General features: G+C 45.1%; 1 protein-coding gene across 2 annotated transcripts in view; it reads left to right on the forward strand.

Moving 5' to 3' along the window:
- Window positions 1-1914: 1914 nt before the first annotated feature.
- Window positions 1915-25355, forward strand: part of ABCF1 (ATP binding cassette subfamily F member 1) — a 40830-nt gene continuing 17389 nt past the window's right edge. Inside the window, exons 1-15 of one of the 2 annotated variants that reach the window (XM_044422448.1) lie at window positions 1915-2115; window positions 7417-7463; window positions 8313-8402; window positions 9119-9248; window positions 10111-10148; window positions 13323-13424; window positions 14262-14327; window positions 15042-15128; window positions 15921-15983; window positions 18024-18143; window positions 19092-19184; window positions 20963-21085; window positions 21219-21319; window positions 21785-21870; window positions 24534-24673. In XM_044422448.1, coding sequence (XP_044278383.1) covers window positions 2031-2115; window positions 7417-7463; window positions 8313-8402; window positions 9119-9248; window positions 10111-10148; window positions 13323-13424; window positions 14262-14327; window positions 15042-15128; window positions 15921-15983; window positions 18024-18143; window positions 19092-19184; window positions 20963-21085; window positions 21219-21319; window positions 21785-21870; window positions 24534-24673 — 1371 coding nt within the window. In that variant the 5' untranslated portion in view covers window positions 1915-2030. The remainder of the gene's footprint in view (window positions 2116-7416; window positions 7464-8312; window positions 8403-9118; window positions 9249-10110; window positions 10149-13322; window positions 13425-14261; window positions 14328-15041; window positions 15129-15920; window positions 15984-18023; window positions 18144-19091; window positions 19185-20962; window positions 21086-21218; window positions 21320-21784; window positions 21871-24533; window positions 24674-25355) is intronic. The other variant, XM_044422449.1, reaches the window with a different exon arrangement.

Below are 25355 nucleotides of genomic sequence, written 5' to 3' on the forward strand. Positions count from 1 at the left end.
GAAGAAAAGGAAAACCAAATATTTTGTTTTCTCTGCATTTTAAGGATTGTGGTTTTTAAATTTGTTTTTATTGGATATTTATATTCTATTTTGTATGCTGCCACTACACTGTTTTGTTTCACATTCCTGAGATGTTTGTATAGGATGGGATAGAAATGTCCCAAATAAATAAATAAATAAATAAAGGATGGATTAAATGCGGAAAAGATTCTGCAGCCTTGAATTTACAAGTGCTGAGCAAGGTTGGCATGGATACGACATTTTGAAGGGCTTTCTTTCATAAGGTCTCCATAAGTTGGAGATGAGTTGATGGCATGTACTGAGAACAACAACACCTGTTAAAGCTGCAATCCTATGCATAGTTACCCTAGAATTAATGCCTAAAAATGGTTGCCACATTACCATACTAAACAGCAACAGCTTGCAAAAAAGTTCAAAGATTTAGCTTAATTTTACATGAAATAGTTTAGTATCCCATATATTTACATAATACTGAATTTTGTTCATTAGACCAAGATAACATGAACTTGCAGGGGATGGTGGAGGACAGGCAGGCCTGGAGGAATGTTGTCCATGGGGTCGTGATGGGTCAGACACGACTTCGCAACTAGCAACAACAAAAACGTGAACTTCAGCCATGTTTAATGGCCATAAAAACTGGTGTAGCACAGTGGTTCAGTCTGAATGAATCAGTTACTTTGAACCTATTTGTTTATTTATTAAACAAATAAAACAAATGTGTGCAGCACTTTCCGATCAGAAAAGTTGTCAGAGCAATGGTTATATATTAGTCTCTAAAATGTAACAATAACACAATAACAATAAACATAATTACTAATTAGCAAAAATATAAATTCTGCTATGTAATACAGAATATAACTAGCTAGTTATAGTTTATTTTTATTAATATTATTTTTTCTATACTGCACAATAGCTCTCTGGGTGGTTCACAACAGCAGATAAGAATTTAACAGCCAAATTTAGCTACTAAAGTTCGCTACATTTAGTAAGTGTCAGTAGCATTGGTAATACTAATTTGTCATAGTTGGTTGTAAGGATTACAAGTAGAAAATGCATGTGAAGCACTTTCAAAATCTATGTTGTATATATAAAAGGCTTTTAACACAGGTAAGAATGCAACATCAGTCATTGAATATTCATTTTAAGTCTTATTTTTATATAATGACATAATTGTAGGAGACATCCCACATCATCTGTTACAACATCCAGTTTCAGAAAAGCTTGTTTTAGGTTCATTTACCAGGTGAGTTTTGGTCAGACATGCAGAAAACAGAACAAAGTTAAATAAGGTCATTGTCTCATTAATGGCAGGCCTTGCTGGAAGCAACCATCTCTGCAAAATTCAACAGGCACTTGCTAATGCTTTGATATACTTAATTTTGCTTGAGATTTTTTATACTTTACTTCATAATTACAGAACTTTGTCCAATGTACAAGTTATATTATTATGGCTAAAATAAATACAAAATAATAACATAAAATAATATATTCTTATATGAAATGCAATAATCAAAGATAAATAGTAGGCATTACCACCATTACAACTAATAGTAAGACAAAACCAGGCTATCTGCATGCTGGTTGTAGTTATTGCCTAAACTTGGCATATAATTATTCAGGGCCTGCATGTAAAAATGGGTCTTTCTTAAAGTCACAGAAGTCCCCGCCTCCATCCTCAGCTAAAAATCAGGGGTAAAGACAAGAAGGGACAGAGGTCCACATCTCTACTGCTCTCCAACCACGTATAACTAACTTCCCGGTCTCTACGTTCCCTCTCTGCTCGGCCGCTCTAGGAGTTAATAACACTTCCTGATCTCTATGACAGAACCCTAGGCGCTCATTGGCGGATGGAGGGATCCTTTCTGGTTTGGGCCGAGGAGCGTTATCGCTGCGTCAGCTTTTGCGCAGGCGCCGTGTGGCCAAGGTGTGCATGTGTGAAGCCTAGATTCCGGGAGAGAGAGTCACTAGAATTAAGTGGTGACTGAGGGGTGGGAACGGAGAGATCAGCCATGCCTAAGGGAGGAAAGCAGCAGCAGCCTCAGGAAGAATGGATCGGAGACGAAGAGAAGAACTGCCCCACAGAGGGGGCTGGAGGTGAGGAGAATGGAATTGAGCCAAGGAAGGGGTGGAGAGGCTAGTCCTGAAGAAGGGAGTGACGAAGGACCTGTAAAGAGCCAGTAGGGTAAGGTGGGTGAAAATCTGGGGCGATGGGAAGGCAAGTGAAAGGACTGGGAGTAGAAGCTTGCTTTCCCCCGCCCCCAACTGCGCAACACCGTATACAATTATTTTGCCTCCAAATAGCTCAAAATAAACTTGAAATATGTACATAACTATCCATCTGGTTCTGTACACACAACCTGATTTTAGTCATGTTTGCTCAGAAGTAAAATCCATTGTCATAAAAGGGCTTATTCTCAATTATGTGTGTAGAGTATTGTGGCCAAACTTCCTGACTCAGAATAAAATCAACATAGATAGTCACTGGAAAGAATTAAGGACGTAAGGTAATAACGTGTTTGTCTGTATTTGCTTTTATTGCTCTTACTGCCTTTCTCCTTTTCCTATTACCTAAATCGGCTTTTCCCAAAGTGACAACCTCCAGATCTATTGAGTTAGAACTCTCAGCATCCTACAACCAGCCATGCTGTCTGAGGAATTCTGGGAGGTGTAGTTTCACACATCTGGAAGGTTTCAGGTTGAAGAATGTTGGTGTGTGTGTGTGTGTGTGTGTGTGTATATATATATATATATATATATATATATTGGTAGTGGTTTTGGGTTACTCTGCAATGTACCAGATACTGTGATAATGATATGTAAATAGTGAAAAATTTAAAAGCCACCTTTTTACCAGGTCATATGGATCCTGAATTGTGTATGAAAGACATGTCAAAGGGGTTAGGCCTAATTAGTCTGCTTTAAGTGATATTGAAAATGCACCTGTAAAAAGAAAAATTCAGGACAGGATACAAGGGCCTGGACAAGCAACTCTGGTAATAGCTTTCTAGAGGACCAGTACACATGATATAGTCTTACATATGTATTATCAGTTATGTAGCTTAATTTCAGTTGATGTTACTTTTTTCCTAAGTAAAAAATAACTTTAAAATATTCTACATTCAGCTGATAAACTGAAAATTTACTCAACATTCAGTGAGTTAATGACAGCAGTGAGATTTAAACCAGGAACTTCATCCTTTGCAGCTCAGTCTTGAGTACAATACTATGCATGTTTAGACAGGAAAAGGCTTAAAACTCCCAGCATTCTCCAGCTAGCATGGCTAACTAAAGAATGCTGGGAGTGGTAAAACTTTTTCTGGGATAAACAGGCATAGGACTGCAACCTTAACTGCTGCATTAGTTCCCATGTATGAAAACAGAGTATACAAGTTTTCTGAGAGCAAGGTTTGAATGAAATGCAGGGTGGAGTATGTCCCACTAAAAATCAAAAGGTATATCTGATTGGGTGCAAATCCATATTTGAAATTCATCTTGTACCCTTCTGGTTGATCTTTATGATCTCTTATTTTCTACAAACTGCTTTTCCTCCCTTCCTGTCCAAAGCTTTCTCTATTGAACCTCCTTTCCATCACCTGTTTCTGTGCAGCCTATATGCCTATAAACCTTTGCCCTCCGTCTGTTTGTACATGTGTCTATTCTTCTGCTGGTTCCCTGCTGCTCAGTCCACATGGAAGGGCTCCCCAATACAATTCATGCCTTCAGCTCCCCTCTTGCCTGAACTATTTGCTCTCACTCCCACTTTCTTTCTTCCTCTCTAGCACTTCTTACACTATCCCTCTTTCTTTCCAACGCCGTAGTTCTTCATTTCCCATCCTGAAGCTCCTAAACCCTTGCAGAATATAAGATACCAAATGTAGCAATAGCCATTCAGCATGACTGTAAGCAGATTAGAAAGCTGTGACTTTTTTTTGCATTCAGAAGGAAGCCCTTTTTGCTCCTTAGACAGTATTGTTCTGAACTTCCAGTGACAGCAATTTAGCATTCCCACTGTAGGCTCTCAAAGCATGTGTGGTTAATGATCCCCAATTTACAAATGCCTGAGACATGGCATTTGAGAGAAAAAGGATTAAAAATCAGCTGCTCCTAATGCATGTTGGTTTTGTCTTAGGCTCAGTTCAGACATTACAACAACCCAGGGTTTTTTAAAACCTCGGGCTGTTGTGTATAGAGCAGGAGCTAGCATGCCAGCTGCTGCCACCCAATCACTCCTGCAGTAAGTGAGAGCTAAACGACCTAGGAAATACTGTGTTGCCCCTCCCTGATAACCCCACAATTTCTGGTTTGTACATCATACTAAACAACGTATGGTTGGAGCTTCCCTGATTAGTTTAGCCTCAATAAGAGCAATTGGGTGTTGGGAACCAGCTTCCCTGTTCACTGCAGCCCTGTGGTTTTAAAAAAAGCCCAGGGTTGTTGTGACATCCAGACCAGGTCTTAGAGTTGCCAATTATATTTGTTTCCTGGCGGGGCTCCTGAGCTTTTAAACAGCTGAGCTGCTTGAGAGTCACAAATTCAGCAGCTGAATTGTTTTCCTGCTTCTGCCTTTCCATGCTAGTAAAAAGTTCAGTGATTCCTAGTGTTTATTCAGTTGTTAAGAGGCCCAGGAGCCCCTTCTGTGAAAAAAAATAAAACAAAACAGCTTAGAAATTCATGAGTCAGAGAGGGAAAGGGTAATTTCAACTGAGCTGTGACAAACTGGTTGGGGGTGAAAGCAACAGGAGAGGGTGGTTTGGAATGGGGTGTGGGCTGAGTGAGATGAGACACCAAAACTGGCCTGGGACAAGGCAGGCTAGTTGGGCCTGGGAGGAGGAAGGATGCTGGGTTACAGAAGACTTCTGCAGGCCTGTCTGGTATGAAGTAGGATTCCTCGTAATTAAAAGAATAAAGCTATTCCAGCTTTTATCAGCTTGGTGCATATTTTTGTAGGGCTTCCACATTGTACTTTTAAGAGCTGCTTGACAGGCAGAAGTCCAGTCCAGATCCAACATCAGCACCTGGTAACCTGGGGTAGCTCCTGGGGTCTCAGTGCCCCAACAAGATTCATTAGTGATACATACTGTGATCCTTCTCCCTTTTAAATTATTTCCTCACAGTGCTCTGGAAGCTGTTGTTGTAATTTCCAACTATGCCTCCAATATAGTTTCGCTTTGGGGCATTGTGCATACTTAAAATGGTGTTCTGTGGTAGAAGTCTTGAAGCTGCCATTTTAGTTACCCACAGCACTTGGGATTCATGCTACATCATGGTTGTCTGGTGGGTTCTGCACCCTGTGGCTTGGAGCTCATTGGGGTCATGGCACTGCTGCTTTGCCAGCTAAACCTGCCATCTGTATCTACAGAGATACAGTGGGGCTGCTGGTGGGCATTTTGTAGAAGACCCCTCAAATCTAGAGCCAGCCGGATCCAGATTATGTGATTGGTAAAGTAGGATTATCCTGCTGAATTTCTGCAACCTCCTTCTAAAGAACAGTAGGGCTCTCCCTCTCTCTTTAAAAGAGAGGTGGGAAACTTGTGGCCCTTGGCCTTGTTTTGGGCATCTTTCCACCTAATTTCAAAATCTTAGAATCATAGAATAGTAGAGTTTGGAGGGACCATGAAGGCCATCAGATAAAACTCTTGCTGTTGCAGGACACCAAGTTACACCATCCCACCCCCTGCTGCTGCATCCCACCAAGTTAGACCTCTGGCTAAAAGGATCTGTCCCATTCTTGCCAGCCTGCTAGGAAGGAAGAAGAGGAGAGAAGTGCATTCAAGAAAGTAAAGGAGAAAAGGGATGTTGGTGGTATATTCACTTTTCGCCACATCCCCGTTTGGCCAAGGAATGTTCCCTCCTGAGGAAGCAGCTCAGCTGTGGCTCCCAACAGCAGCACAGCTGCCCACTCCTGTTCTAAAAGTGGGCGACTGCTATGTGTCCTGCTGTATTCACAAATTGAATCCATCAAACATCTTGCACTGTATACTTGCAAATGAGCCCGCACAAGTCACATACCTGTGTGCGCGCGCCACAAATTCCTCAAAACCCATGGATGGTCTGAATGGAAAACTGACCAGTCCTTTTCAAATTTTGGTGATGATATCATCGCCTGGTCACTTTGCTGAAGTGCTTTTAAGTGGATGTTTAGTAGCCGGCTCTAGTAAATTTTTAAGCAGCCTTGCCACTGCTTGATGTGAATTATATCCTTTATAAATTAGTATTTTTGTACAATGGCTGAGAACAAGTTCTCTCTCTCTATCCCTCTTTCAGGATGACTCATCTTGGTAAGAATTGGCAGGGTAGGCCAGCAAAACAGACTTTGGTCTAGTTACTTTTCTGAACTTGATGGATTTGTTATGCATGCCTCCCCCAGGTAAACTCAGGGCAACATACTAGATTCTCTTTCACCATTTTTTCCTCATAATGATCTTGTAAGGTCAGTTAGTCTGAGAGGGAGTTAGGCTAACTGGCTTAGTCTGAATCTAGGCCTCCTTGGTCCATGTCTGATGCTGTAACCCAGACTTCCCCAATGTTGTGTTTTCCGACTGTGTTGTATTACAAATCGTATCAACCTCAGCCAGCCACGGCCAATTGTAATTGAACACAGCTGGAGAGCTCCATGCTGGGGAAAGATGTGCTAACCATTATATGGGCTTTACTTGTAAGGCTGTAATGAGTACCTTTCTTTGGGCCATGGGTAAAAATCTCTCTGGCAAAATGTTGTCTTATACCTTATGATTTTATAGTAGGCGACTGGGGGTGGGGGTGGTCCAGTGGTTTAAACAGTGTAGTAAAAACATACTGTGAAAAGCAGGTTCTTCTAGTTCTGATACATTTACTCTGACTTCCTATGCAACACTCAAGGTGCTGCTGCTGCTGTTGCTTTTTCAGGGAGGTACATTAAGATGCGAGATGGTGGCTAGCCCAAGGTCACCAGTGCACTCCATAGCTGAGAGTGGGTTTGAACCCAGGTCTTCCATTTCTTTAATACACTAACCACTACGCCAAATTGACTGGTGTTTGTGGATGTGGTAATTGAGTGTGGAGTGGAGTAGGCTATGCTTTTGGTTGCCAGGATCCCTGAGTTTCTGCAGTGTCTTCAGACACACCCTTGTCCTGCCTCATTCATGGACTCTTATGGGGGAGGAGGCCACTTCCACTTCTAGGCCTTCTCTGCTTCCCCACTGCTTCGTCATTCTTCTATTGTTAAGGAGAAAAAGATGGAATAGCCACCCAGTGCCTTCTCATTGGTAGTGTCAGAAGCCCTTTGCCTGGAAGGCAGCCCTGGTCTCGGTCTGTGAGAGAGTGAAAAAGTTGAGAGAGTTTGTGTCACAGCAGACTACAGCTGGGTTTGTAGCTCCTCTTTGGGATGGCAGATGACCTCCTGATTCTTTCTTGCAGACAAACTGGTAAAGAAGGGGAAGAAGGATAAGAAGACCAAAAAGTCGGTAAGATTTAGTCTTGTTCCTGTGGTGGCTTCACCACTGCTATTTGGGCTTAGACAGGCCGTAGTGCCACAAACTTGGCGTTCTAACTGTTCTCCATCTGGCACAGGGGCTCTGGTTTCTCCTCACAGTGCTTTGAAGCCTTTGGGTATGCCCAACATTTGAGGAAAACTAGCTCTGTCACTCATTTTCCAGTGACCCAGAACACTTTGCCTTTCCTATTTCATTCAACCCCACAAAACCCACCTCCATAATTGAGCTGAGAGATGGTGGCTTGTGTAGGGAGGGTTCCAACAGAGAAAGGACTTTAAGCTGGCACTGGCATTTCCACCTACAGTGCTTTCTTTGCTCAGCTGCACTGGCCCTTTAGGCACTGAAAAAGGTACCTTGCAATTCAGTCATTATCAGTGTATTGATTTGAATTCTATCCCACACTTGTTCCAAGTAGTTCAGTGCAGCAAACATGCATTCCAGTGGCCTCACCTCCATTTTATCCTCAGAGCAGCCATGTGTGACTGCAATACAATCAGCAGTTAAAACTCATCCAGGGTATTTCATGGCTCTCCCTAGTCCAACACTCTAACCAGGGGTAGGTAACCTAGAGTACAACTTGCACAATCCTGACCATCTCCCAAGTTTAGCAGACTGGTTCTTAAAAGTAGCAAGACCTGGATTTGGCTTCCAAAAGGAAGGGAAGTACCACCAGTCAGCCCTGATTAAACTGTGCTGTGGTGGTCAGGCTATAACCCTGTCCACACTTTTAGGAGTGTGATGTGCTTTTTATATTACAGAACAGGGAGAGGAATCTCTGCAAAAACCTTTTTTGTTTGTTTGTTTGGTTGGTTTCCTAAGTTCTTCAAGGAACTGGCTGTAGACGAGAAGCATGCCAATGAGGAGGAGGTAGCTGAGAAGGAAAAGGAGCAGCAGCAGCAACAGCAGCAGGTGAGTGAGACCAGCTCATGTGGAATCCTTTGGACCCTGCCAAGAGAGGGTGTTCTGGTGGAACAGGGCAGCTGCACGGATGGCAAAGTTGTGGCATGGCTGAGAACAGCATTTGGCATGCCCTCTGTTGCAAGCCAAGGTTCCTCCTTCAAGCATTCAAAAGCCTTTTTCCTTGCAAAATGTTCTTTACTGACCCAAATGCACAAGACACCCAGGATGAATCTGAGCATGCACAGAGTGGTTTGTTGAACCCAGTCTAGTATTCACCTCCAGGAACTCTCCTTATTAGCATACCTGGGTCCCATCCCTTCAGGAGGGACTTTCTGAAAGTGAGCACGTCTCCTTTATGCACCAATGGGGCCACCCTCCACTGCTCACGCTGCATCATGGGGTCAAGAGCTGGGGCTGCCTGGTCTGTATCCGAGAAACTCCCCTGCTCTGGGTTCCCTCCCACCAGTTGTTCATCTTGGTTATTTCCAGGAACTGCCTGCCCACCTGGGGAGTCTGGCCTTGAGATAAGCACCCCATCTTCTCTTATCTCAGTATCTCAGCATGTCCCATCCTCCCCAACCCCCTCCCATCTGCCTCACATTCTGATTCCAGTTCCTCTGCATCCCAGCCAGCAGTCCTTGAGAACAAAGCAGCCATCCTCCGCACTCCCAACACCCTCTGACATGCTCTTTTGTTTTTTCTTTTTCCCTGTTTCTTGGCCACAGCAGCAAAAGAAAAAGAAAGAGAGAAAAAAGGATCAAAGGAAAAAAGAGGTGGAGGAAGACAAAGAAGAGAACCAGCTGATAGAGAGGCTGAAGAAGTTATCTGCCCAAGCCAGCGATGAGGAAGAAGAAGGTTGGAGACTGGGATCAGTGGTGGGGTTCTTGAGCATGAGGGAGCAGCACCTTGTTCAAGGATTGCCAAATGTTTCTTCTGTTCATCACTCTCACCACTACAGAAGGATTGCTCTACAGAGCGGACATCCTCAGCCTAGTGCCCTTTGGCTATTGGGCTTCAACTCCCATCAACCCCAGCCAGTGTGCCTGATAGTCAGAATGCTGGTACTGGTACTTGTAGCCCAGATCATCTGGCGGGCACCAGGCTAGGGGAGGCAGCTTCAGAGTTTCAAGTAGGTTGGCATCTAGGATGGGCCTTGGGCAAGATGCTCATTAGCAGAGGCAAGCCAGAGGCTGCCTTGGTGATCAGAGGCAGCGAGCGCCTGGATGCTGGGCAGAAACAGGGTGTGGCTGCCAGTTATCAGAGGTCTTCCCTGTCACGTAATAAGCTTGGCAGAGTCATGCACTGACTGGCAGCTTCCCTCTGCATTTGGCTGGACTCGACTCTGTAAGCCTTGGAACAGTCCTCATGCCATTATCATAGTAATTGCTCGGAGGAGGACAGTGAATCCACTGGTACATTTTTACTGTCACTGTAGAGCGACCAGAGGTGAACAACTCATGAGCCTCCAGGTATCTTGACCTACAACTCCCATCAGCCATAGCCAGCATAGCCAACGGTGAGCAGTGATGGGAATTACAGGCAGAAACATCTGGATGGCCACAGACTGCCCACCCCTGCCATAGACAGAGGCTGGAGTAGGCTGATGTCTTTCATCTCTGCTTGTGAACCTTGATCCTGCCGGCACAGATGAGGGTAGGTAGGTAGGTAGAGTGACTTCTGGCCCGGCCAGTCATTACTCTTTTCCTCTCTTTTGCAGTGTCTGTCCCCATCAGCAAAGCAAACAAGAAAAAAAAGGTGAGTTCTTGGTTGTCTTGAAATTTCCTTTGCTGTGGCAGGGTGGGGAATAAGTGGACTGTGAGTTGCCCTCCACATCAGGAGGGATAGAAACATAGAATCAGAGCAAGTCAGAAGGGGCCTCCTGGGCCTTCTATTCTGACCCCTGGCTCCAGCCGGCTCTGTTCATGACATGCCTACCTAATGGACCTAATAAAGCAAGACTTGCAGATGGTCAAAATCACAGGCCACTAAAGCCACAGTAGTCCCAACAGCTGGTATTGTCCTGGCACAGAATTACCCTGGGGAGCTGTTCCCTTTTCCACATTTCTCAGGAGTCCCTCTGCTTCTCTTGTGCAAATGTTGTATCACTAAGGTACTTTGCCCATGTTCCTCTTAGAATTTTTTTAAACAGCTGTACAAATATATTCAACAGCTCCGATAATCAGATTATAACGTCTTCTTCCCATGTAACATAAAATACAATATGTTGAGAATAACACTTGATTGCAAAAATTCCAGGTTATATACATTGGTACTGTTTATGCCTCATAACTCATAGGCCTTCACTAGGGTAAAGTAAATGAAGGTGATCATATGCTGCTCCATTTTACTGCTTCTTATATTGTTGTTGTCATTTTAAAAATCTTAAAACTGTTATTGTAAATGTATTTGCCTTTTTTGTTGAATTTTTTTTAATCCTCTTTTAATATTGTTGTTAAGTGAGACTCTTAATAAAGTATGTGAGCCACTTGGAGATTTTTTAATATCAAGCAGTATATGCATGTGATAATGTACAATAAGTAGAATTACATTGTCTAGGCAATCAAAGGCAATAATTGCAAAAATACCATATTTCTAGCAGCAGGAGAAAATGCTGTGCACTATTCTGTACATTGCCATTTCAAAACATTATTAACATTATTAAAAGATTAATAATTTAATTAAAATTATTTTTCAGTCAGTAATTTTTATCTGCCTCCCCTCTCTCACTCTGGCTATGTTTGCTCAGGCTGAAGTCCCTTGAAGTCTGGGAGTACACCCCATGGAAGACAGTAGAACATACTCCTGAGTAGATATGCTTTGACTTGTACTGCTGATCATAAAGCCAGATTAGAATCCCCTCCATTTCTTAAAGCACCCCTATCCTCACAGTTGTCGGAATGATTTTGGGGTGGGGGAGGAAAGGAAGGTCCATGGGTTGCCTGACAACCTCACTGCTCATTCCTTCTGAGAATACATTGCTTTGTTGGTGGCAACCAGGTAAAGTACTTCTCCCAACTCTCCTCTCTCATAGCTAGCAAAGTGACTAGAGAGGGACAAAAGCATTTTTATTTGATTCCGACGGCCTCCGGCTATGGGCCCAATGTCCTCAGCAGATGTCTTATCTTAGAGCTTATCTTGGGGAGATAGCATTACTGAAATACTTGAAGTATGAAACAAAGTTATTCGACAACTAGGTCATAGACATCACTCCGTGAAGGAAAAGGTCAACTGGACTATCTTTTTAATTGTGGCTCCAGCAGTTTTATATATAATGGCAAAAAGATTGATATCTTGTTTTTAGGTATAAATAACATATTATAAAAATATGAAAATATATAACAATATGTGATACAGTGGCAAGATGGAGTCACTGAAGCTGTCGGCGTGAGCTTAAGTGGACTCCGGGGGATGGTGGAGGATGGGAAGGCCTGGAGGAATGTTGTCCATGGGGTCGCGATGGGTTGGATGCGACTTCACGACTGACAACAACAAAACAACAATGCATGCTAAATTACTATCTCTTTTGTAATACCTATGTACCTATGTAATACTACTTATGTACAGTTATCATTGTATATAATTTATTCTACCTTATAGTTCCCTTTCTTGTGTATTAACACATTGTAGCAAATATTTGTTTATTTAATTTTAATATTTATATACTTCCCCATTTCCATAGGCTCTGAGTGGTTTCTAAGAAACCACCTCACCTTTACACAAATAATTAAAGAAGTAGCAAAGCAGGAATATGTGCTAATTTCTATGCGGTAATTATTTTTTCAGTATTCAGCCAAAGTTTTTCACGCCTCCATGAATGTGAGATGCTTTTGTCTACCATCCCTTAATGTAACCTCACTGTTTTCAATAATTGTGCAATTTGCCAAATTTAAGCAAATCGTTCTTTACATATAATTAGTTTTGCATTTTTCTAGTTCTTTGCAATATATGTATATATGTATATATATTTTGCATTAGCAATGCATCACTGACTACCTAGAATTTAAACTTACCCTGATAACCGTGAATAAATTGGAGTGAGTGAATAAGCAAGCTTGTTCCTATCAACCTGCTGAATTAACCAGTCCTGGGTAGCACTGTCATTCTGAATTCGGGGTTGGTGTAAGAGGAATAACCTAGACTTGTAACTTAAAAATAGAGGCAGTCGCTGGTTTATGAATGAGTTGTCTTCTTGAGAAAATGGAAATTCATCTTTAAGTCAAATGTGCAAGTCCAATCACATATAGTCAGCCCTCCAGATTTGCAGGGTTAGGGATGCTGTACCCCTGTGAAAGTGGAAAAACCACAACTATCTCTAGCCCATGCCCATTGGCCAAACTCACAGTGCCTCCTCTTTGCAGCAAAGAAACGCCAGAGAGATTTCCTTCTCAGGATGGGAAGGGTAGGAAAACATGCCTTGGAGGCCTTCCCTTTCTCCCCTTTTGCTTCCTCTCTCTCTATGGGAATGACTATTTTCAGCAGTATTTTTTTAAAATCACAGGCTTTATGGCAATTCATTTGTAAGCACAGGTCGTTCCTAACTTGAATGTTCATAACTTGGGAACTGCCTGTAATCCATGGGTTGTAAGTTGTGCATCACAAACAGAGATGGGTTGTTTAACTCAGTTGGGTGGCCAGGAGCTAAGAAGGTAGTTCAATCCCACTTCATTATCAGCAGCCATGATTAACTAACTGTAGGTTGTTTGTGATGTGCAGACTGGATGACTGACTCCACCTTTTCTGTAATATACATGAGACAGAACACAAAATGGCCCTAATTATTTTTGCAGCCTAGACTGAAAGGCTTTTGGAAACGGCTTCTCCCTGGAGAAGCTGCTCTTTTGCCTTTGGTGCCCAGCAGAAGGGGGGTGACCCCGTGCTATTTGTTTCTGCAGTCTTTTCACTGCTGCTGCTTCTCGTTGCCCACTTTAGGGAGGAAATGTGTTTGCTGCCTTGAGTCAGGAGCAGAGTGAGGAGGAAGAGGAGGAGGAACCTCCAAAGTCCATCAAGCCTGATAAAAACAAGATCAACAAGGTTAGCTGCATTCTGGAATCCAGTGGGAAGTGAACACGATCAGGGGGCGCGAGTGGGATGCAGTCCCACAAATTTTGCATGCTTTCTATGGCTTAAGACTTTTGGATGGTCCCGCAGACTGGACTCCCAGGTAGTGCATAAGCACAATTTGAAACTTTCTTTAAAAAGCAAAATGTAGCTCTTGTGCACTTCAGGAAGGTTTGGTAAAAGAACTTGGATGTAGCAGCAGGGAGGGTTCTTGGTGGCTAGGGAGGGAGTTTCTGTGTAGCTCTGTTTTCTTTTTGCAGATTAGCAAAAGGGTAAGCTATGCAAAGCAAGGCCGTATAATTTATCATAGGATTTGGCTTTCTTGCCCAGAATTTGGGAATTTTTCAGCATGAGAATGGCCAGGGAATGACTGTTATGAGGGGAGAATTAATATTCCAAATTCCTAAGCTGGAGGTGAGAAAATAGGGCCTGCAATTCCCATCGTCTCTACATGTCTAGTTTGACCTTCCCTCTCCAGCCAGGAATGCCAGGAGTTGTCATCCAAAACATCTGGAAGGTGCCAAGTTGGGAAAGGCTGTCCCAAGGTTTGGATTTCAGCATTGAATAAAATTCTATTTATTCAATGGCACAAATGCTGTTAGGTGTTTCCTAAATCCAAAGATAGGAACATTTTACATATGGGGCTGACATCTGCTTCCAGCATTTCTTGAAAAGCTCAGTAGAAAGATTTCACAACTTCCTTAGACTCTTCCAATCCAAATTACCCTGGGAAGTAAGAGGGGTTTTCCCATGCTTATTTGTGATACTTGGGATAGGACAGGATAAGAGTCCATAATTTCTGTCTTTCAGAAGGAGGATGAGGAAGACACCAAGAAGAAGAGCAAGAAAAATGAGAAGAACAAAGGGAAACAGCAGGTTTGGTGTTCGGGTTTTATCATGAATAATGGATATGTAGATGTTGGTAGCGGCTTTTATTCTGCAAATATGTATTCCACCCATTAATAACAATCTCAGAGCAGTTAAGGCTGTCTAAGGGGTTCAGATTATTTCATGTCCTCCGCTTACTGCCTTGCATCCTCTTTGTGCTAGAAGGCAAGCTGGTGTCATTCCAATGTTACAAGGACTGGGAGATTCTTTGTTTTTGAAACTAAGGCCTCTAAGTTAAATAGACCCTTAGGACTCTTGCTTTTCAAAGCAATTTTTGGTTCTTAATTTACTATACAGACCACATTAGAATACACTTATTCCCACAGTTTTGTTTTCATGGCAGAAGGGATTTGGGCAGTAAGGGAAATGAGGGAAATTGGCACATGGACCAGCAGGTTTCCTGGACTAGGAGCTGGGTCTAGTGTAGTTGTGAAACTGCTTTCGCAGCTGGTACCTTTGGTGGCAGGGAAAGAATCAGTGCCTAGTGATGGAAGGAACCAAAACCCAGGGCATTCTGGCCCACATCTTCCCAATGCCAAATTTCAGAGGCAAATCTTGAAACACAACTGAAGTTTAAATTTGTACAAGATTTTGATCCTTCCCTTATCAGGAGAGCATCCCCAGTCATCTTCTTTTTGCTCCATCGTGAGGTTCTCCTGTTTAACCCAGAGTGCATTTTGATTGTCTGTTCTGAATTTTCAGAGAGGAGGCTCAGCCTTTGCCATCTTGGCTCAGAGTGATGAGGAAGAAGCTGATGAGGAAGTAAGGAAGCCCAAGGACAGGTCAAAGGTATGAGAGAAGTGGAGCTTGGGAGGTGTTTGAGAGGGTGGCAGATGGATAGGGGCAGGAGAGGTCCAGCCATTAGATAAATGGGCTCACTGGTTGAACTAACCCGTTCAGCTACTATCAGGAGACATCACTGCACTTACCCTTTGCTTCTGCAAGCCCAAAGCTGCTTGTCCTCCTCCTTTGCAGCTCATGTAAATCAACCTACCTTACAGGGTGGTTGTTGTGGGGATGAGATTTATAGCAGCAGGAGGAGAATGATGTAAGCCAGTTTCTTGTAAGAAAAAAGACAGGTCATAAATGAAATAAATAAATAGACATTGTCGAGCAGAGCAAAGTTTCCATATTCATTTGGAAATTTTCATCTACATACAATAGGCAGAGCAGTTCACAGGGATCCTGACGCCCATGAATAAAGACAAGGAACCTTGCTGTCAGCAGACATGAAGGAGAGAGAGGATGGTGTTCAGTTGGCTAACTCCAACCTGACTGAATCCAGTCTTAGCAGGATAGTGGGAAAAATAACAGGCTAATAACTTTTGTGAACTTATTATAAGACTGGGCTAACTCACTTTAAAGCTAAGAAAAATGTTACCTTATGAATGGGAGTAGAAATGTGAAGACCAAGAAAAAAGAATTTGAGGGAAAAACCCAAAAAGAAAAAACAATGGATTTTTGATGGAAATTCTTCCCATTTTTGTGTTTATTGCAATGGCCACTTTTCTTGCATTCATGCTGTTTCTTTCCTTTTCTTGGATCTCCTCTCTCTCTCTCTCTCTCTCTTCTCTTTTTAAGACTGACACCAAGTCTGATGAAACTGACAAAAAACCCAAAGGGAAGAAGAACCAACCAACTAAGGTAAGGAGCCTGGGGTTGTTTCCTGTTGGCATTAGAGCCAAAATCTCACTCACAGGCTGGGGACTGCTGTAAAGAAGGCCTTGGAGGCTGAAAGGTTATGATAAGAGAAGGCCCCACCATATGCTGTCTGTCTTCTCCTGTTGTTTAAATGAGAGAGGAAGATTGTGTGGCCTTTATTCAAATAGGTATAAGTGCATCTCTCTTTAGATTACAGCAGTATATTTAAGCTATGACTGGATTCAAACAACATGACAAGCCATGATAATTTTTTACCATTGTTGGCCTGTTGTGTTGTCTGAACCTACCTGTGATATTTCACCATGGTAGGTTTGGACTTTAGAAACCATTATAAGAAAGAACAATTTGTTCTGTGGTTTCTCTGTACCACCATGGCTTGTTGTGTTGTCTGAACCAGGATCATGTTTTTCACAGTCCTGGTATACCACTATCACAGAGTTCCCTGAAAAAAGCAGTAACTGCAGGAGCCATTCCAGCCATTTACTCTCTATGTTGGACCACTGAGGAACACTCAGGCGATAAAGGCTGGGAGAAATGTACCTTGAGGTTGAATTTCTGGCACAGTGGCTGATGGGAAAATGTCAGGAGTCAGGGTGTGAGTGGCAGGGGACAAGAAAGAGGCCCCAGGACCAGAGCAACAGGCCAGAATAAATACGCTTGAGGCAAGTCCAAAAGCAAGGAGCAGTAGCAAGTCCAGGTCACAGTCACAGAACAGACCAGGGTCAGGAGCCAGACGTTTGTATCAGGGTGGGACAAGGATGTGGACATGAACAAGCCAAGGGCCGAGAACCAAGAGGGCAAACAGAGCTACTGCTTTCTTAAGGCAAGATAACTGGAGAGGACACCCAGCAAGGCCACGTACAGGGCAAGGGTCAGGCAAGATGCAGGAGCTGAATGAAGCCTGCATTACTGAGGCACCATGACAAGACAAAGTACCTGGTGAGTCAAGATACAAGGCAAGGGTCAGGCAAGATGCAGGAGCTGAACCGCACCACCTGCAGGAAGACCTGCACTGCTGGGATGAGACAGCAAGGCAGGATATATGCAGTGAGGCTGGATATGGGGGAAGCGAGATGCAGGCACTCCGGCAAACAAGAAGACCTCTGTTGCTGAGGCAACACAGCATTGCAGGAACTGGCAGGAACCAGATGCAGCAAAAGTCAGGCAGAGACGCATTTGGGGGGAGGGCAGAAAAAGAGAGGGCATCTCCTTCGAATGTTTTCTTACCAAAGTGTGCAACTGCTCGGTGAGGTTTCAAACTGATACTACATGCTATAAGGATGCTCTTTAGAACTTTCTTTCATATTTCTAGCTCTCCCCCACATATAATTTCGAGTAGGAACAGGCAACTTCTGTGGGTCGGTAGTGATATCCTCTGGAGTATGTGATCTTTCAATATTCTGTCACTAAAATGTGGAGGCGCGGCAGTGCAGAGACAGGAAACGATCAGCTTTTCTCTAAAATGAGGCATGTGGGGGGCACACAGCTTATTTGAAAGAAAAAAAACCCATGTTTTTGTTGTCGTTGTAGTAGCCTCAAATTCAGTGGCAGCAGTCTGGGTTGATAGGGCCTAACGTTCCTCACAAGCAAGTTGCCCACCCTTGATTTAAGTAGAACTGCTTGAAATAGAGCCTCCAGAATTCAGAATATGGATTATGTCTGCCTCTTTATGAAGATACAGAATTGACCTTGATGGAGTTGGGGCACTGGCCCATTTGGCTCAGCCCTGCCTACTCTGGCTGGTGGCTCGCTTCTTAGCATGGGATTCATGCTTACCCGTGGCTAGCAGCCGAGTTGCTACATGCAGGGCTGAGTCGATGAGGCTCTCTAAAAGCCACCCACCCGCGGCACATCCCAGGCTTAACTCAACACTGCGCCTGCATACGTGCTGGGGAGTGCTCAGGAATGCACGCCTCTCCTGGTGCAGCTTGGGCATGGGGCTGCCTGCAGTAAATCTCATTTTGACCTTTTTCTGGTGCATGATGGGAGCTTACTTGTGCTTGGGTCTCTTTGGTTCCACAGAACATGTTTGCTGCTCTGGAACTTGAGGAGATGGACAGTGACGAGGAGGAGGGGGAAGAGGAGGAGGAAGAGGAGGAATCCACAAAGAGCAAAGAGAAGTCCAAGCAGAGCAGCCAGCCGGTAAGGCACCCTCACCCAGTGCCAAAGGACGATACTCAGTTTGATTGCATCACTTTAACATGGCCTTAGTCACTGCCTCCTGCCAGACACAAAAGGCTGGCCGATTCCATTGCCTGATGTTCTTTTGCTTTCTGCCTCTGCTTTTGGAGAGAAAAGGATGGTTGAGGGGTGCAAAACGTTCTTTGTGTGATGAGAGCTGTGTGTGAGTCTGGGACTTGCAGTGCTCTGCTTAAAACTTACCCAAGTGCAGCCTTCCCCAACCTAGACAACAGCTTCCATCATCTCCGACTGTAGGCCATGCTGTCTAGGACAGATGGGAGTTGTACTCCAAAACATGTGGAGGGTGACAGGTTGAGGAAGGCTGCCCTCATGTTTGGACTAGCATAGCCATGATATTCCATAAAGCTCTTATCCGTCTTACCAAGCTACCCCTTGGTCCAACTTGGTATAGAGGGCTCTGAGAATCAGATCAGAGAAGAAAGAATGGGAGAAATATCATTGCTCAGCCTGTGATTTGCACCTTCTCTATGGGTCCTGCCAGTGACTTTGTTCCCTGTGAAATGGAAACAATCAGATGGAAGCATCTCTAGTGGTCATTCCCTGCAGGAGCAGTCTTAGGCCCGTAGGAGCCTTCTACTGAGCCATGTGATTTGGTCCATATAGCCAAGTATTGTCTGCCTGGAGTGGCAGCAGCTCCACAGAGATCCAGGCAGAATTCTTTCCTTGTCCTACCTGGAGAAATCAGCACTTGAACTCGGAGCCTTTTGCAGGTACATCATAGGCTGAGGACATGAGGACTGAGCTGCCATCCTGAGCCCTGTGGGATCTTATTGGCAGGGAGGTGTGGGACAGAAGACTCCTTGCTCCAGGATGTTCGTAGCAAGTACTCCAAGGTTCCTTGCTTGGCATCTTTTGCTAACACATACTGGCTCCTCCTGAATCTTGTAGCAATCGGAGGACAATGAAGAGGACGGGGAGAAGAAGGAGGATGACCCCTATGCACACCTCAGCAAAAAAGAAAAGAAGAAACTCAAGAAACAGGTGAGAGTCCGATGAAGCCCTGTAGCCTTAGAAGTTTCTTCCTCTCTGTCGTTGTTCAGCTGGTACTTCTGCATGAAGGAGCTTGCAGCCTGTTTTGCCTTTGCTTGTCAGCTGCCGTTACTATTCACTCTGCTTGTCTTCCCAGAATCCTCAGCCTTTCCTTCCTTTGGGAGTTTGTCCTAAGGGCTCAGCTGAGGCCTAGATTGGGAATTGACTGTGCTGTATTGAGGACTTCACCTACAGATGGGGTGGGCAACATGTGGCCCTCCAAATATTTTAGCCTACAGCTCCCATCAGCTCTCACCATTGACCATGCTGGCTACGCTTTGTGGGATTGAATCAGAAATAAAACAAGAACACTTCCGAACTTGCATAGTGCCCTTTTCCTCTTATCACTAAGTAAACACAGCCAGACCCCAGATATTGAAATTAGGGAGGTGGGACATCAGGGTAGGAGGGTAACTCTAGGCATGTCCATTTACCAGCACCTCTAACCTGGGATTTGTATAGTGCCTGTTGGTCAAAATGCCGGAATTGTTACTAAGTTGTGGAAGTGCTCTGTTCATTCAGGGAGGGGCTGGTTTTGCTATATAAGGAATGCGGTTGCTGAGCAACTGTGTTGCCATGTAATTGTTAGCTTAAAATCCCAGTTGATTCTTCAAATGTTAGAATTGTAGAAAATGTCATTTTTGTATCTGCTGATGCAGCGGTTTTGAGCTGTGTACTTTTTGTATTGCCTTGATATTTCCTTATTTTTACATTAAATGGTCAAATCTGAACTGTAGGAATGTTGAAGAGTACAACACAGGAAGATTGTGTGTGTGTGTGTGTGTGTGTGTGTGTGTGTGTGTGTACATGTATGCACACATACTCCCTAATCTTAAATGCAGTTACTTGGAAGTAAACCCTACTGATTTTGGTAGAACTTCTCTTCAGTGTACTCAGATTTGAGAATCTCTGTCGTGGGGAGCAAGGGAGGTGTCCCAAAATGATCCAAGCAAGGAGGGGAAAGGAACCAGGGAGAAAAGTGTGGATCTGAGGGTTGCTGATTAAACAGGAGGGTTTCCAAGTTGGAAAGGTCAAAAGAGAAGCAATATTCTAGCCAAGATCATGCCTGACTGAAAGGTTTCTCCATATCAGTGATAGAATCAGACTTGCTTAAAAATTACCTTAGCTGGAATGAAACATGAATTAGCAGCAGCAGCATTTAGATCCCACTCTGTACCTGGAATAGCTCCCTCAGCAGCTTACGGATAAGTATGCAGAGGATGAGTTGGTGGACAATATGGTAGCTCACAAGGAAATAGTGGAGGATGTTCGCCGTGCTCCATGGTACAAGGTTATTTGAAGGACTACTTCTACAAACCAGCCTTGGCCTAAAGGGGGCCATGGAGCCCCTACTCACTTGCCTAATGGCAAGTCCTGTTCAGTTTGTGAGCACAAGAGGTGGGGCCTTTTATGCAGGGGCCCCTCCCTTGTGGAATGCCTTGCCTTAGAATGTGCCCTTGGTTTCCTCCCTGTTTGTTTCCAAGTGGGTCTTAAAGACCTTGATGTTCCCGTCTCCTTTTAAGTTATTGGGTGCCTCTGGTTATTTTAAATATTGCCATGTTTACTTTTGCTGTTACTTGAAATCTTTTATGCTGCTGCTTTGCTTGGCTGTTTTGTGTATTTTTATTGTTGTAAAAGTGTATCTTGTTGATCTTGTGGAGACTCATTCCAATGAGAGTATAAAGGTATTTTAAATCAGTAAATGGGCTGGTTTCTCTCTGCTCCTGCAGATGGAGTTTGAGCGGCAGGTGGCAACCCTGAAAGCAGTCAGTGCGGCAGAGAATGACTTCTCCTTGTCACAGGCAGAAATGTCCTCACGACAAGCTATGCTGGAGAATGCCTCGGACATCAAGGTACCCCTTTGCCTTGCAGGAACAGGGAAAGCCCGAAAATACAAAATCAGCACAGCAGCAAAACTGCAAGAACAAGACTGGTAGAGCCACCTGATGAAAAGCACTGTCTAAAGCCCTTTGCCTCCCATTACAGCTGGAGAAGTTCAGCATCTCGGCTCACGGCAAAGAGCTGTTTGTCAATGCAGACCTCTTCATTGTGGCTGGGCGCCGCTATGGCCTAGTGGGGCCTAATGGGTAGGTATATGGCGTGAACTGAATCGCCACCATTTTGTGTGTGTGTGTGTGTGTGTGTTTGCTTTCCCCTAGTGGCAACTGAAACCATCTCCCATGTTATCTAAACTGCCTCCAGCTTCGTGCTGGAAAGACTGGGTGCCACTGGGAATGTTTTGGGGATGAATGAGACCAACCTGGGGAACATGGGAAGCTGCCTCTGGGTCTAATTAGCCCAGTATCGCTGGGACTGACTTTGGGTGGCTTTCCAGGCTTGCAGGCTGGAGGCTTTCCCAGCCTTCTTGGGGGTGTCTGGGATTTGAGACTGGGACCTGCTGCATGCAAAGTAGGGGCTCTGCCACTGAGCCATGGCCCTCCTTGACCAAGTCTGCTGCTTTGTCTTCCACTTCCGCACCGACTCTACACCCTTGTGAGGTGTTTGTCTTGATGGCCCTGGCCTTGTACACAGGCACGTCCCTCTCTTTTCAGGAAAGGCAAGACCACCTTGCTGAAACACATTGCCAACCGGGCCCTGAGCATCCCTCCCAATATCGATGTGCTGCTCTGTGAACAAGGTAAAGGTGGACGGCTGGAAGCAGCCCTGTACCCCAGGCGCCCCACTGGTCCTTCCAGGCCAGGATTGTCTGCGCAGTTGCCCCAGGGACCTAGTCCAGCCATGGCCACCTCGGGATTACGTTCAAGGAAGATCAGGGAGAGGTGAAATGACTTGTGGGAAAGACAACATTCAGCTTATTGAATGCAAAGTTGGAATATGGGTGCAGTTTATCAGTAAACAGGCAATGGTGAACTTCAGTTCTTCCAGTCCTTTCCTAATATCGTAGATACCGCTCGTGGGCCCAAGTTCGGATGCTAGTACACTCCTTGTCCCAAGCTGAAAGTCAAAGCTCATGTTAAGGCACTATGTCCCTGTTTCAGAGGCCATCAGTAGGCCACAAGTTTATCTGCTCTTCCTGGGAAATGAGCCAGGCTGCTTTAGTAAAGCAAACAGTTTTGTTTCTCACAGCAAAAGCCCCTTGTCTAAGGAGCATAATTGGGAAAGACAACTTCATGACAATGATCTTTCTTTCTAACTAGTATTTGCTGAGGCTCTACATGAAATGTTGGCATGGCCCAAGAAACCTTGGCTGCTGGGGCCTGTGGAAGTTCACTGCATAAGAACATAAGAGCTGTGCCCTCTGTTGAACTTCAGACCTCCTCACACTGAATACAGTCCATCCCTGGCAATGTTTCTCCAGGGCCTGTGGCAGGGCTCTTTCCCCTCATTTGACCTTTTAACTGGAGATGCTAGAATTTGGGCCATGGGTATTGTGCGTGCAGATCACACCATGTGCCCTTCCGCCAAGAGGAGGCAGGGCATTTTCTCCGTTTCTGCATGGTGCTTGTGGAGAGCTCAGAGGTGGAGATTGAGAAGGCCGTAGAGTAAAGCGGGCCTTCTCACGTACGGCTTTCTCAGACTGATGCTGTCTGAGAAGGCCGTAGAGTAAAGCAGGAGGGGGAGCAGCCCTATAGAGTGAGGAGAGTTCTGCCTTAATAGCTGTTTCTGAATGAAGAAAATGCAGACAGTCATGTCTTTGTCAGGGTTTCTTTCCTAGGCTGCCTCTGGGGCTTACGACATCTTCCAATATAGCCTTATTTCCTCTTATCCTAACAAGAAACTTGTGAGATAGACTAGCTGTGTGGGATTCCTCGCTCCCTCAAGGTAACCCACAGTTAAGCTGGGGTCAAGATTCCTAGTGCCCCTGCTGCCCTCTGGATGGGGCATTTGGTTTTTTGCCCACAGCTCCCACTGCACCTCACCATTGACTGAGTGTGCCAGCGCTGATGGAGGATTTGGGTATGCATAATCAATCGATCAATCAGTCTGGGGGCCCACAAGTTCCCAACCCTTCTTTCAAGCCTCTTTCCTAACCTCGTGGGGCACTGCCCCATCCCCACGTCTCTGTTTCCTTGTGTTGCGGTGCCTCCTGCACCCAGTGCAGGGCTGCCTTGCGACGTGCCCCGCTGCCTGTCTTTTGTGTAAAGCGTGGAGGAGCGCTCTGCATGGGCGGCGGACATCCAGAGGCTGATTCCTTCCCCCTAAGCCCAGTGCATGTGCATCCCAGTCGTCTGTCCATCCCAGTGAGGAGGGGATGCCTTGGGGTTCCTGAGAGGTGTCCGGGCCAGACCAGAGCCCCTCAGCGAAGTAGCTGAGCAGCGTGCCCTTGGGTCATGCCCTGGCATCGTTTGTTTGTTTGTTTGTTTGTGTTTTTTTTTTAATCTTGCCTCTGTTCTCCTGCTCTTCCTTTCAGCAGCTCAAAGTCACATGCATGAGTTCACCCCATTTTGTCCACACTCTGCCAAAATAGGCTAGGCCAAGAGGGATTGCCTTGCCCAAGGCGCCCTAGAGGACCTTCATGGCTAAGCAGGGATCTCGACATGGAACTGCTACAGTTTGACCTGGCTGCTACATGTTACAGGCCTGGGTTTAACTGACTTCCACAGCAGCCCTGTGAGCCCTATTCAAGCCCTATTCAAGAAGGATGCGGCTGGCTTGGACCAAAGCCCTTTACATTCTGGGATCCACATTCTCAGCATGACCCAACAGAGCCTACAAAGAGGACGGGGAAGCTAGTTTCTCTCCCCCTGCCTCTGGTAGCAGCTGGATCCACCAACACATGAGCTGGAGGTTCATAGCTGCTATAGCTGATAGCCATTGATAATTCTGTCCTCTGTTTCTTCATCCCCAGCTGGACTAGAGCTGTCAGCACATCACAATCCATAGCAATAAAAAGCCTATGAGAAAGGTGCAGTTGTTTTCTTTGCCCGGTGTGTCCGCATGTTCAGAGTGCCTCATGTGTACATACTAGTAGCAACCTTGATAGCAACCTTGTTAGTTAAAAATCAGCAGCATTTCGCCCCCCACCCCCCGCCCATGGCAGGAGTGGGGAGGGGGAAGGCCCTACCTGGCATCGGACCAGCGATTTCCTGATATTTAGCCCAGCCTCTTAGCCATCACATGACATCCGCCACTGTGGCCAGAGTGCCAACATGTGTGAAGAGGGCAAGCACAGCATCCGCCCTTTTGTGCCGCCAGCCAGATCCAGAACTTGATTTTCTTGTCTGGCTTTAGTGCCATGAAAGCCATTCCTCTGCAATTCCATGTCGCGCTGCTGCCAGTCTTAAAAGGCAGCCCCTGCTGGGCTGCTGCTCCTCACCGTGGCTTTCTTCATCCTCACAGAGGTGATTGCGGATGAGACCCCCGCGGTGCAAGCCGTGCTCAAAGCTGACACCAAGCGGCTGAAGCTGCTGGAGGAGGAGAAGCAACTGCAGGCCCTGCTGGAGAAGGGGGATGACACCGCAGCGGAGCGGCTGGAGAAGGTACGCGGGTGTGCCGGCCGTGTTGTGCCAAGGGGGCCGAGACGCGGACGGGCCATGTGCCTCTAAAATTCCTGCATCCTGTGTTGGAGGAGTCGGCACCAGTCAAGGCATGTCTTGAGTTCGGTTCCCCTGCAGTGCATCCCCAGGGTCGCTGCACTGCTGGCAAGTTTGTTCTACCCTTGCAGTGATAGAAATCACCCCTTCACCTGCAGGCTTCTTCTGGGAGAATGTACTGCTAATGCCGCCTTTTAATCACCCAGTTGTGAGTGTGACAGTGTTTAAAGCATTTTAAAGGGTAACTGGTCTCCGTTAACTGATCTAGCTATGCATCTGTTTCCCAGGACCAAGTAGAGACCGTACATCTTATTTACATAAAATATTTTTATGCTGCTCTTTAGACAAAAGAAGAATGCCAGAGCAACTTAAAATCAATCAGTAAAATGAGATGACCCCTGCAGACTTACCATTGACAAAGAATCAACACACAAGGAACGGGATAGGGAGGGAAAAGCCAGCAAAATAATTTTCAGACTGATACAGAATAGGTGTGAGCAGTTTGCCCTGTCAGCCCTTTTCTAGGAGCTGAATACACATTTTTAATAGCACAAGTGGAGCCTTTGTTCCAATCTAGCATGTTGTTCTTATTTTCTTTTATCATTTTTACCTGAGACAAAGAGAAGGG

Source organism: Varanus komodoensis, unplaced genomic scaffold (assembly GCF_004798865.1).
Source record: "Varanus komodoensis strain SLA01 unplaced genomic scaffold, ASM479886v1 scaffold128, whole genome shotgun sequence".
NCBI lineage: Eukaryota > Metazoa > Chordata > Lepidosauria > Squamata > Varanidae > Varanus > Varanus komodoensis.